Source organism: Musa acuminata, chromosome BXJ1-3 (assembly GCF_036884655.1).
Source record: "Musa acuminata AAA Group cultivar baxijiao chromosome BXJ1-3, Cavendish_Baxijiao_AAA, whole genome shotgun sequence".
In the NCBI taxonomy this organism is placed as follows: Eukaryota; Viridiplantae; Streptophyta; class Magnoliopsida; order Zingiberales; family Musaceae; genus Musa; species Musa acuminata.
In genome coordinates, this window is record NC_088329.1 from 5009894 (window position 1) to 5024237 (window position 14344).

Here is a 14344-nt window from a genome sequence, read left to right on the forward strand (position 1 = left end):
TCTGCACTGGATTTAATTAAACTAGCACACAAACACATGCATGTACATTTTTGCAAAACGTAACAGTTTCAAGAAATTCTAATCAATAAACATATATCAATTAGTTAAAAATTGACATTGATAAATATATTCATGTTTGTCAAATAAGATATAAACCAGCACTATATAATAAACCAAAATGATTGGAAACAGTTATTCTGGATATTCAGCTAGGTACTTTGCTACTTTTTTCTTGTTATTCCCATTGCAAGCCAGGGCTGCTGCGTGGGACATTGTGACATAGCAGAAATTGGAAATTTATCCAAACTAACTATCGATTGTAGAATTTTAATATCATAAATGCACAAACCAAACTAACAATTGGTGAAGTTTTGAAAGCATACTAACTACATATATAAGGATTGGAACAGAGTTCTAGTCCTTTATGCATTATATATGAATGCCTATATAATTTACCAATATTTTCACAATCACTTAGTTCACTCTTTCCAAGTATTTGCAATTTAAGAGGTTTATCTTTTGCATGAGCTTAAACTGCAGTTAATAGGTTACATCTTTTGAACTATCAATTATTTGGTAACTTGAGAGGGTTGTCTGTTGCTTGATCTTAAACTGCACTTAATAAGTTGATCTTCCTAACTATCAATGAGACTTTGTCTTTATGGCAAGACCCTCTTGTGCGTAAACTTGTTTATGCCAGGTATTTGGCCTCAACTTTATAGGATTGACTTTGGCCTGCTAGCCCATGACAAGGATCTGTTCAAATTTCTGCTGATGCCTTTTTAATCTGGGATTACATAACGAATTGAATAACATTCTTGGATAAGCTGCTGATGACAATGTTGGTGATGGTGACTTATGATTTCTGCTTGGCGGCATTATTCACCCTTTTGAGTCTTAATTTTTAATAGTCATCTGTTCATTGGTTCAATATAAGTCACTTCCTCTTAACTTTTTATTGAAACTGTATTGTGATCATGTTGGTGTGTATTGTTTAAGGTATCATGGCAAGAGCAAGGCATTGATGTATGATGTTACAAAGATAATCTCTATGATAAAGGGAAAGCGTGGGGAACATCGCCTTTTTAGACTGGCTGAAAATTTATGCATGAATCTGATTCTCTCAATACGAGATTTTTTTCTGGTGAAGAAAGAAATAAAGGTTTAACCAACTTTGTTCAACTTACTGCTATTAATACCTTTAGATAAATGTTAATAAACCATATCTTTCCTTAGTAAGGCTGGTTCTTACAGGGTCCAACTGATTTCACTGAGACACTTAATAGGATTACAATAATTAGCTTAGCTATCACCATTAAGACACGTGGAGTTGCTGAGGTTGAACACACGCTTTACCTTCAGCCCTTGCTCGAACAGATTATGGCCACTAGTCAACATACATGGTCCCAGAAGACTTTACGTTATTTCCCTCCAACTATTCGAGAATTTTTGATGGGAAGGATGGACAAAAGGGGACATACTATCCAAGCATGGCAACAGGTATGCTATTTCATCTTGAATTTTCCCTTGTTTGTTTGGGTTTTTTTTTGTGCACCTGAGTTTCATTTCTGATTTTTATTAGCCATCTGCGTGTATTTAAATTGAATTTTATTACATATTTTAGACTTTTAATGAACTATTGGTATATTGTTAAATTGAAATAAGGAATGACAATTTTTGATAATTCTGTTATCATTCAATTGTTCTCGAGTTGATCCATTCAATGGTTCAAAATGTAACAATATGGCAAAAGAATTGGATCCCATGATCCCAGTTAAGTATTTGTTGGGTCCCTTAGGCACTATTGTACCTAAAATAGCAAATTTCTATTCATATTACCACTTAATAACTTATAATCAGATATTGTTAAAGAAATATTTGCTACTAGACAATTTTATGACTTGAAAAATCGATTTCAGTAACGATGGTCTTTTGTTATTGATAATCACACCTTCAAGGTATATATCTTTACATCTGGATAGATTATCTGGGAAGGTAAGCGACAAAACTATATAATTTGATGAGGTCAAAATGTAATTCGTTGAGATAAAAGTTGTTGTACGAACTTGATACTTAAATCAAGTCAAAATCTTGATGTCTAGGTGCTTGAGTAAAGACTGGAGTTATACAATTTTTAACATTTGGTGAAAAAGCTTTCACTCTGCATTGTTCATAATCCATTTATGAAGTAAAATTATCCACAATGGTATTTAGGGTAAGATTAACCTGGTTAAGGGAATTTTAGGAGGCACATGGGTAGGTGCAGGCAGGAAATCTGGTGGTATGATGGTGGCCAGGCCCCTCTAGAGTTGAAAACATCCATTCTAACTACCCCTTTGCTGGGCTTATTTTGAAGGCAACGAGCAACAGATCTTGCTTAGGCACCTAAGCAAGTGACCATGACTATAGTATCTCCAAGATGAAATGAGATAAAAATTTAGATGCTAGAATTGCTCTTTGAGGAGCTTTATCTGTTCTAAAATTTTCTGTTGGGAAGAATTAATTTTGCTAATCTCTGGAGAAAGCCTTATACATGGAAATTTCCATGGTTATTAAGTTACGGTTCAGCCCACTTAAAACTAAAATAATGATACAGAGAATTCCAGCTTTGCAAATATACTCATTGAAGTAGAAAGGTTGAAAAAGAAAACTGATAGTAGTTCTCGTAGAATATGTTGGTTGTTGGAGTGAAACATAAACCTTGATCATCTACTGGTCTACCTTAGATAAGGAATTTATGATGTACCAATGAACATATTCTGCCATGTAGAAAGATCCTATATACATAAAGTTCTTTTAGGTTAATTTAGCTCTTATTCCAATAAAAAATTGACTCTATGTATGTTGCAATTCCATGTTCTTATCAAACAAATATTTATATCCCCATATAAATTATTTGGAAAGAACATCCAAAAATCAATGATTACTTTAAAATGAGCTGGAATACAAAATCCTGTTGATGGAACTAGTACAAATGCAATATTATAGTAAAAAGGATGAGCTAATGTTTTAATGAAATGTGTATGGATATACAATAGTCATTTCATTATATTTGGTTACTGGAAGTCAAATTATTGTTTGAGTTAAATGCTCTTTTCGTTATCTTGTGATTCTGATTTGTTATTACCTTTTATTTTACATCAGGCAGAGTCTACAGTTATCAATCAATGCACTCAGCTTCTCTCACCCTCTGCTGATCCTACTTATGTTACGACTTACCTTGGTCATAGCTTTCCTCAGCATCGTCAGTATCTCTGTGCTGGGGCTTGGATGCTTATGAATGGTCAGCCAGAGAGCATCAATAGTACCAATCTCGTGCGATCCAATTTCATCTTTCTATAATAATTATTTATACATGCTCGTCTATATTTTCCTACTTGGAACTCAAATCTGTTTGGATACAGGGACGTGTCTTGAGAGAACTGTCACCTGAAGAAGTGACATCTAATATATACACAATGGTGGATGTGCTTCTTCATCATATACAGATCGAGTTGAAACATGGACATCCTGCACAGGTTCACTCTTTTTATAAATAAAAAATCATCTGCTTTTCAAAATTTTGATAATGTGTAATCATGTTTGTTGGGATCTAAATCTGCTGCAGGATCTTCTATCGAAAGCAATTGCAAATTTTTCCTTTTTTATTTGGACACACGAGCTACTTCCTTTGGACATTCTACTTCTAGCTCTTATTGACCGAGATGATGACCCTTATGCTCTGCGCATTGTGGTATGTTTCCTGGAATACTTCTTGTTTATGTTATTAAATTGAAGATCATGACATGATTGCCTTGATAAATGAAGAAATTTGTTAGTAAATGAAACTTTAATATAGGATTTATTTTTTGCGATATATTTTTGAATTATAACATGTAATGAAATCTCACCATCTAGAGTAAAATGGCCAAAAATGATCTTGGTTGACCATCAATCCCCATTTCATTATATCATAATTCTTGGTCCATGTTAGGGGCGGCAAGTCTTAATGCAAGCAATCAACCTGACGATCCAGACTGAACATAAGATTATCCAGATCACATTGAATTTGTTAAGTTCATGAATGATTGTCCAGGTTCAAGTTGTGTCTGGATGTGACCAACGAAATTGACTTCATAGGTGATCAATTGAATGTGTAAGGGTGTCTTATTTTTCTTGTGTTATTCAAAGCATGTTTGGTTCATCCCCTAATTTAATCAGATGACATTAACTGATAGGTTAATCATGTCTAGGGTGTTCAATTTGAATTTGTATGGGCTGGTCAAGTCAGTCAAAGCTTCACTTTTCCTGTTATTATACTGATATGCATGCTGGATTAGGTTTAAACCTCAAGATACTTATTTATCATTTTTGGTTAAGAGTTATATCCTACATTTTGCATCTCAGCTTGATACAAAGGTGACAAACAAGATTGATCTGACCCAATCCCTCCTTAGCCCATACAAAAACTGTACATGCTCTTGGGCAATAGGGTCAATCTTTAATTTATCCTATAATAAATCAGTTCAGTTAACATTTGAGTACGCAGTATTCATCTTTTAACATTACATGTCAGTTTCAATCTACTATCGATCTTCTTAACTTGAGAATAGAAATTTTGCTTAATGCTAATGGCAGGGAGGAGAGAACATGGACAGATTTGGTCAAATTGGGAAAATATGCTTCTAGCCTTCTAGTACACCTAGATGATGGGGAAGATATGGTAGTAGTCAAGCTTTAATCTTAAATGATAGGATTCTTGCTTCTAAGATATGGGTTCACTCAGACATGTTATAGCATCATCATACAATTATTTACGCATGTTAATCTGTGATGTGGAACATTGGATTGTGATGTTCTGTAGATACAGTTATTTATACTTCACTCCACCTTTTCCTCCTCATCTGTTGGTCTTCCTTCCTTCTTCCTCCTCCCCTCTTGTCTTCCCCTTTCTCTTGGTTCGGATGATAATTCATACCGAATGTTGGGATGTCAATCCATATCTGAATTGTACTAGAAAATAGATAAAAACATTTAGATTTATTAACTCTGATTCAGGAACATTAAAATAATTGGAAATGAATTCAAGAATAAATTAAGTCATCCGAGCCAGACTTGATAATGCTTGACTATTTCTCCAGATGACAGGAAAACTCTCCTTTAGCAAAAGGAATTACTTAATCTCCTAATAGCCCAACCAAATACTTAGTGCAATAAAAAAACCCAAATCAAAACTATCAATTGAAAATCATACTCCAATCTATCATGCTTCTTGGTCATGCATTTTTAAAGTCCCATACATGCAACTGTTTTGTGATTTTTGTTTGACGTGAAGGCCACTTATCAGGTACATTTTCCTAAATGATTTTGTAATTTATTTGACTCAGATAAATCTGCTTGACAAGCCTGAGCTTCAGCAAAGGATTAGAGTGTTCTGCACCAATCATTCTTCTGAACATTGGGCCCATAATCAACCTCCAAAAAGAGTTGAACTTCAAAAAGCTCTTGGAAACCATCTTTCCTGGAAGGATCGGTAAGACTTACTCTAGAGGAAGTTCCGGTGCTTGCATACTTCATAGGTCAATTTTCTAAATTTAGTCTTCTGATTGATATATTTATGTGAGTGTGAGGTTCTTATTTTCCAAAATTGAAGGGATATTTTCACAAATTAAACCTTTTTGAATATCCCATTACCGACTTCTTTGGGCCTGTTCTAGACCCAAGTATTGGAGCAGAGAGAGGTAGGCCACTGTCAATATGGATAATTTGGTATGAGTTGTTAGGTTTAGTCATTATACTGGCATTTTCTAATTATTTGAGGATTGCTGCTGCATACTACAGTACGAATTTCACTACATTGGTTTCCTTTCTTCTGCGTATATCGTTTGCCATAAAACTTAAGAATACCACACTTGCTAAATCCCTGCTCTGCTTTTATGAACATCATAAGTATGTTTCTTTTGAAACCCAGATGCTGTGCCATCAATTTATATCCTTGGCTTTGCATACACCAAGTTAACCGGTTCAGCTTAAGTTGGCGTTCTGTCACTGACTTAGTTGGTTTTGCCTAAATCGTGCGGCACCCTTGCATGTCCGTCCGCAAAGGTCAACATCCCTGAAACCTCCCATGGTCTCTCAGGACCTACAAAAAAGAAAATGGGTTAGAGAAAGCGCCTCACTCGGGATCCACAAGCAAACATTTCCGAAAACACTTCATAGTTAATGCAAATTACAAACACACTTTACAAGCTCTGAATGGTTGCACAACAAAGGGTCAAAATGGTCCACTACAGACCGAATATCTTTCACAAGTATTCACATGACACAACCTTTATTTACAAGCCTAAAACGGCCACCAAACCCAACTAAAATGGGGTAGTTAAGTCTTCGACTGTCCCTTTACATGCTGTGCAAAGCAGGAACAAACCAAAAGATACGGACATACACAAGCATTACATCAAACATCCTGTTTAGAATTTTGTCCGTGACAGTTCGTTGCCTTTCTTTTATATGAATTGGATGATAATAGCTGTACAATTATTAAACTTTTCTAATGCTTTTTGGCTAATATTTACTTCAAAACCTCATTTAAGCTCATGTCTCAATTGAAGATCTTTATGAAATGAGTTTGTTCAGCATTATTCTGAGCTTCTTTGGATATTGCCATATATCACATGGACCAAGACCATATTGGTGGTAATATTTGGGTCCATTAATGATTAAATGCGTTTAATAAATACTTGTAGTGTCTTTTCCATGTTGTTTCATATCGAAGCATAAGCCAACTCTTGGGTAATGATGTGATAATATGTCAAATGATTGACATGATTACATCCAGAAATGAATCTTATTCTAATTATTTACATCAAAGATTGCTCAATATCAACAAATACAGTTATTAGACCTCTAGATGGTGAATGAAAGGGCGAAATATTTGTTAGATGAACAGTGTGTATGTTAACTGGGAATAACCATGTTTGTTTATCTGACCTCTTGTTTAGCAAGCTCCATCTTATGAGCATCAATTTGGCACTTTAGCACTTTATATGGGTCTTTGTGATGGAAGGGGGCAAGCCTGCTATGCATAGTAGTTTTTCAGATGCACCTGCACTGTATAACTCCCAGTTTGGACATTTCTTTATCCCTACACTAATTCACAGATCTCCTTGTTCTTGTTGTAAATGATTTTTTCTTTTGTTCATGTTAGTTTAGACTCAGTTCCACTACAGCAGCTTCTAACTAGAAGGGACATGTCTTTCAAAAAGATGCTAATGTAAAATGATTCCTTTGACTATGTTATCACCCATAACATAGTCAAAATCAATGGATACTTTTGAGACATGTGTAAATGGGAAGAGGGTAGATGCTTCGTGCACGAGCTCCATTATTAGACAATACTGAGGGAAGATAGGCACTTACCTAACTTGTATAGTATCTAAGATCTTGTCTAATACTGGGATGAGAATACGTTAAAGTTTAGTGCATTACTAGGATACCATGTGGGTCCAAATCAGAGAATAATTGGATTAGTGAGAATTCTATCCCATATATGTTGCACGAACTCCATGGACAAATGAAGATATTAAAAAAAAATTTCAATTTGTTCCTTACTATCACTTTGTCTTGTGGAGACCATTATAGTGGTTTCAATAGTTACAAAAAAGTTTTGTGCTACAAATTGGAAAAAAGTTGAGAAGATAATTTTTAGCTAATAGTACCCATCATGACATCATTCGAATATAAATAGCATCATTTGTGATCTTAGTTGTGTACTTCCCATAATTCTAGGCTGAAACTGAAGTTTTAAATAATAGTTTTATGTCTGAGTAAAATGTAGGGAATTGGTGATCTATAGATCACCAATGTAAATCAATTATTCTGAAGAAGTTAAAGTTTTCTCAAACACATTTACTATATAATACTAGGTTGTAGTTGCAAAAGTCTTATGTGCATAAAGATTTATCTAAGGGGCACATTCCGATTGGTTTATGCATCTGATCGTTATCTCCTAGTTGAGATTCTGTGGTAATGATTGAGATACAAATATTGTATGGGTATCCATGTCAAGTGAATAAGGTCGTAGAAAAATAATAGATTCTATGTTAATCAAGGATCAATGGAGTTATTTGGGGTCTTAGATTGTGATAAAGAGGTGCACACTGTGGGTGATCATGTAGCTCTGCATCATAGAAGGTTGTAAAGGATGGTGTTCAATGGTAGTTCTTTAGGAAGATGATAGCTTTTGCTTCTGATATAAAGAACCTATTTCGTGGAACAAAGGTAATAGGTGCATGTTTGCCTGAATTAGTAAATAGTATTATAGTTATGGGAAAACCTTGGTATCTCATCTTTTGCACTATGGATGCCTTGAAAATCATTGAACAATGTAGTGTAAAAGCCGAAGAAATGTAGACTTGTCTAGGTATTTTTACTTTAGGTAGTGCCATCATATTCACGGGCCCTTCATTCTTTGATTGAATCCGATGAAGCTTCAAGGATGAGGAGCTAAATGATTAAACTGTCTTTATGATAGCAGACAGAAAGACTATTTATCCTTTGATGCATTGCATTGTGAATAGTAAATTAAAGATATGAATATTTAAGTAGAACTATTGACAGGCTACATGGTGTCCCAGCTACGTAATGTATGGAACTTTAGTGGAAAAGAGAAGTCACTACATAGAAATTGGAAGCCCTCAAGTTAGCATGTCCGCTTCAATAATTTGTTGAATATTTTGAAAGCATGCTGAATTTCTGAGAGGTATGAGGGCATTTCCAGTTAGTGTTGATCCATGAAGGATTCACATAAGAGGTTAGGTCAAGTGACATTTCTTTGTATAGTTAAAAAAATTGAAGGTCTATATGATTGGATTGGAAACATTGGAAACTGGACCATTCACAGTTCTGGTCCGCTTCCTAGATAATTAAAAAAAAAAAAACTGAATGAACTGGCTGACATAACTAGTTTTTTGGATAATCCATATGATAGGTCAAGTCAAATAGAATCAGCCTGCTTTTGTATCATTTTCAAAGCTACTTTGAATTTCTGCATTTAAATCTTCTTATTATTTGTTTTCAGTGTATTTAAGTCAATCTAAAATTAGGATTGAGGGGAGAAAGGAAGTGCTCTTGTCCAGGAGCCAATTGGCCTTTCTCTTTCCTCATATGGTCATGACTCTCCATCCATCCCTTCCTTCCCCGCTACCCCTCTCCCTCTAGCACTCCCCCTCCGGCTACCATTCTCTCCACCTGCCCTTCTCTTTCACCCTTTTCTCCTGTGCACCTCTTCGTCCCACCAACCCTCTCCCTCCAAACACCCCTCCCTCTGATCTTCACACACATTGTACTCTAGTCACTTATCTACCCATGGTTGCTTCTCTCCCTTCGGCAAGGTCTTTCTCTAATTTGGATTTTTTAATTTGGTTAAAGGTCATACTTATATTTGTTTATGCTATCTTTTATCTTATTTTATAATTTTATTGCTTTAGATTTTAAAAAATATTTTATAATGCTACATATATATCTTATATATTTTTTTAGTCAAACATTCGGTCCGACCAATTGGTCTATTGGTCCAACTAGTGACCCAGTATCCTGAGGCTCAATTGAATTGTTTTTGGGTTATGCTTCTTTGCATTTTAGGACTAGAATGAAAACAGTAACATCAACAACACAAGCTAGGTTTGTGGTGGTATGTTGTTACGAAATGTCCAAGATAGTGATTTAAAAAGGCGCTCGAGCGAGGCGAGGCGAGGCGAGGCCCGAGCGCCTCGCTAAACTTCCAGGCGGTGCGCTTCAAAGAGCGTCGCCTAGGCGCTCACCTGAGCTCAGGCGCTGGGCGCTTCGGGCGAGCGCCTGTGTTAAACCAGGCGACCGAACCAAGATTTTAGGTTTGGTTCGGTCTCCAGTGGTTAGTTGGTTCAATCGAACCAACTAAAATCGATATCAGTTGTCGCTGCCCAACCCTAACCGGCTAACCCTACTCGTTTCCGCTGCCGCTTCCGCGCTCGCTACTCATCGTTGTCACTGCTCGCAACCGCTACCGCTGTCGCCGCTCCCGTTGCTCGCCGCTGCCGTTTCTCGCCACTGTTGCTACTCGCCGTTGCTGCTGTCGCCGCTCTCGCTCCTACTGCCGCTGCCTCCTTACACTCCCGCTACCGTTGCCTCCTTACACTCCTGCTACCGTTGCCTCCTTACACTCCCACTCCGGCTCCCGCTGCCGTTGCTGCTGCCGCTTCCTTTTTTCTCAATCAGCAGACACAACACTCCCTCACACTTCCTTCTCCTTCTGTATACTGCAACATTGTTGTATACTGTTAACAATATACTGTTAACAGTATACAATATACTATTAACAGTATAACAGTATAGTGTATACTGTTAATATTGTTAGGTTTTGAATTTTGAAACTTTTTGTTAATGTGACATTGTGATTTTTTATCTTAGATTTTCTTAATTTAATAGCATATTTTTATTTAAAATTTTAAATAATTATATTTATTAATTATATTATATATTTTTATATTTTAGCGTCTCGCTTCGCTCGGGCAAGCGCTTGGGTGAGCGCCTAGCGCCTCGGGCGTTTTTGGACCTTGGCTCCTAACGCTTTTTAAATCACTGGTCCAAGAGCCTCAGCCTGATTACAGACAGGCAAATTTTGAGCTGAACCTACCATTTTATTTTGACTATGGATTGTGCTTACACATCTCAATCTCAAAGTCTTGTTACATCATAAGTTACTCCACTATGTGTCCACATCACCCATATCAAAATTGTGTTGAGTTGATTTCCTACAGGGGTAGAAAAAGAATGAGAACATTGGGTTAGTCACTTTTGACTTGTCATCAACTTTTCAAATGTACCTACAACAAGATATTTCTGTTCTACTAAATTTGATGGGTCGAATTGAATCTTTATAATCACATACATGATCATTGCAGGTACCCCACTTTCTTTGATGACATTGCCGCACGCTTAATCCCAGTTATTCCGCTTATAGTTTATAGGCTCATCGAGAATGATGGTACTGATATTGCTGACAGAGTTCTTAGTTCTTACACTCAACTTCTGGCTTTTCATCCTTTGAGGTTTTCATTTGTTAGAGACACTCTTGCATATTTTTATGGTCACCTTCCAAACAAGCTTGTTTTGCGAATACTAAAAGTACTTGATCTTTCAAAGGTACTTCACCTTTTCTTTTCAATATCAAACCTATTTTTACTTTTAATTTAGTGCTTTAATTGAAGCTAGATTTTTTTTCAGATTTCATTCTCAGAGTCTTTTCCTCAGTATATGGGTTCATCGAACTCTGTTGGCTGTCCTCCTCAAGAATATTTTGCAAACCTTCTACTAGGTCTTGTGAATAATGTCATACCCTCTTTAAATAGTAAAGCAAAGTCAGACTCCACAGGAGATCCTTGTAGCAATTTTGGGCGTCCAGCTGCAAATAGAAGCCAGGCAACTTCAATTAATTGTTCTGATGGTCAGAAAGCCTTCTATCAGAACCAAGATCCTGGGACATACACACAACTTGTCCTGGAAACAGCAGCTATTGAGATTCTTTCTCTCCCAGCATCAGCTTCTCAGGTAGTAGCTTCACTTATTCAGATTGTTGTCCACATACAGCCAACACTTATCCAGTCTGGCAATGGACTTCAAAGTATGTCCCATGGGCAAAATTCTGGTCTACCAACATCACCTTCTGGTGGAAGTCCTGAATCCATGAACACAAGCCGTTCAACTACTTCAACAACTTGGGTCAATGCCAACAATTTCGTTTCCAAAAGTGGCTACTCATGTCAACAGTTGTCTTGTCTAATGATACAAGCATGTGGGCTTTTGCTTGCCCAGCTCCCACCAGAATTTCATATGCAGTTGTATTCTGAAGCATCACGCATCATAAAAGATTGTTGGTGGCTTGTTGATAGTAAAAAGTCACTTAAAGAGCTGGACTCTGCTGTTGGCTATGCTTTGTTGGATTCTACATGGGCTTCTCAGGACAATACATCAACAGCCATAGGTATGTCTTGGGTTAAGTAGGCATTCCATTGATATTTAACATTTAAGATGTTTCATGTTGATTGATCGTGTTCATTCTTGATATCATTGATTAGTATATACCATTATGATTGCAAAGTGCTTGCCTTGGCCGTCCAACATAGACTAGCTATAACCTTCTTGCGTATCTTTCTAGTGGTGAAATAAGAAGCCAATCAAATGACGAATCAACCATCAAAGATGATCTCTTGAATTTTATTGTCGTGGAGATGATTGTAGTAGTTCTCAGTTCCTCATCTCATGTAAAGTTTCAGAAATGATATTAATGGGATTTGCTAATTTTTTGTCAGTCAATTGTTAGATGGTCGAAACTTCCCATCTCTATTAAAATCCATTTACTAGTATCGACCTATATATCAGGCATGGAATAGGCACCAATTAAATATAGAAAATTTAGCATGATATGAACCTTATCCAAGATTTCTAATCTCAGAGTGCCATGTATCTCCAGTAAAAAATGTCATATACATGCTGATCAACCTATGCTGGTCTGTGGAAACTTATGCTCTGTTGGAATGCTAGCTGGGCTCTATGAGAAGCTTGTGTTTGCATGTCCTTGGCGAGGAAATGAACCTGTGTCAACATCATGCTTGTACATTGAAAATGACCAAGACTGACGTCCATGACTTGGCTCTCCATATCAAATGATCTTTTATCATTTTTGGTCTATAATTAGAAATTAGCTTTTAGAATGTTGCAATTAGCTTCAAGACTTAAATGTAAATAATAATATCTCTAGTTTCTAGGCTTTGCAGGTCTGCTATTGTTCCTATTGGCTAATCCAAATTTGGCAAGCCTTCTTTAGATGTCATAACTGTGAAGTGATCAAAATCTTAATAGGCTGAAATCTTAGTTGCATAATTCACAAGATCAGTATTGGGATCATGGGTAGCTGGGGATCATACAATTGATATTGGTGGTATCACTTGGATTAATGGGATCAATGTCAACTGAAAAGTTAAAAAAAGATAAAAATAATAATTATTAAAATATGGAATATTAAAATAATACATGCTAAAAGACTATATTATCATCATTTTTCATAAAATAGCTATTTTTCGTAAAAATATATTGGTCTTGTAGAATGTAACAATGAAATTGATTCAGAATATTTATAAAAATAACTATTGTTTAAATTGTGAATCCTATGACACTTGGTGTGATGATGGCATTCCTACCTTATGAGGTTTCTTTTGCTTCATGTTTTTTCTCTTCTTCTCCTCTGCTTTCTTCTTTTTCTTGGTCTGAGGTCATCTAATAATTGACCAAAATTGGTCAACTCTGATTGAGTTTGATTGGTTCTAGTTTATTCCAACCAAATTCTAGTCATGAGGTCGAAAGTTCAACCGAATCACATCAATCTTTAATAAGATCAATATGGATCAGACATACCATATTGTGAGCAGGCAATATTGCAGACTATGCTTCATCAGTGGTCGCTTCACAATGTCATCTTTTTGCCCTTCTGTATCCTTTCTGCAACAATAGCATATAGCAAAATGGTAAAGTGTTTACTAACCCCCTGCAGATTGAGTCTCTAATCCATCCCGTTGGAATATTTCACCTATTGTCAATTATTCCAGGCACACTGGAAAACTTTGAGTGGCATGTATGCTCCATCTTATGGCCTGTAATACATGATCAACCTACAACTCTTTGCAGACTATCCCATGCCTTCCTAGCATCAAGGTTTTAAATACTGGATTGATTCAAATTTTGGCTACCGGTAGATCAGTATAGTACTACTATACCTGGCAGTATACTGAACTGCACCATCAGATATCAATGGAAAAAATAATAAAAAGTACATATCGACTGGACCAACCTATATGGTTTAATAGCAGTCTTTGGGCAAATTAATAAATATTGATTAATACTTATTGGTTGGTATGATATTTGAAACCTCCATAGCATTATATTTTGTGCCTCTTTAGCTTATTATGGAGGAGAAAGGATTTGAAATAAGTTATTATTGACATGAAAACATTATCAAGATGGTTGAGGCAATTTAACATTTTACTTGCTGCTTTTCTAGATTTTATGCCAGTTTATAGAAGGTGTTCGGAAGCCCCCATAGTTTAATTCCAGAGTCACAGATCGTTGTGTTCTGCATGTCTGACTCTTGGCAATATGGCTTTGACTTTGAGCATGGTGCTATAATTTCCCTGACCCATTCGTATAAACTTATGGTTTACATAGCACTACAAATTACCAGCAGAGGAACACATGCACCCTTGCCATGCAAACCCTGATATGATGTGGAGCCATGCTACAATTTTGCTTGTATTTGCTAAACAAATGTCTGGGA

General features: G+C 36.2%; 1 protein-coding gene across 1 annotated transcript in view; it reads left to right on the top strand.

The window, feature by feature from the left end:
* The window catches only part of LOC135618402 (mediator of RNA polymerase II transcription subunit 23-like), a 32377-nt gene that overhangs the window by 16441 nt on the left and 1592 nt on the right, over positions 1–14344 (top strand). The window contains exons 12-19 of the mRNA XM_065119290.1: positions 1000–1162; positions 1255–1500; positions 3145–3315; positions 3405–3518; positions 3608–3733; positions 5367–5512; positions 10920–11160; positions 11242–11998. Coding sequence (XP_064975362.1) covers positions 1000–1162; positions 1255–1500; positions 3145–3315; positions 3405–3518; positions 3608–3733; positions 5367–5512; positions 10920–11160; positions 11242–11998 — 1964 coding nt within the window. The remainder of the gene's footprint in view (positions 1–999; positions 1163–1254; positions 1501–3144; positions 3316–3404; positions 3519–3607; positions 3734–5366; positions 5513–10919; positions 11161–11241; positions 11999–14344) is intronic.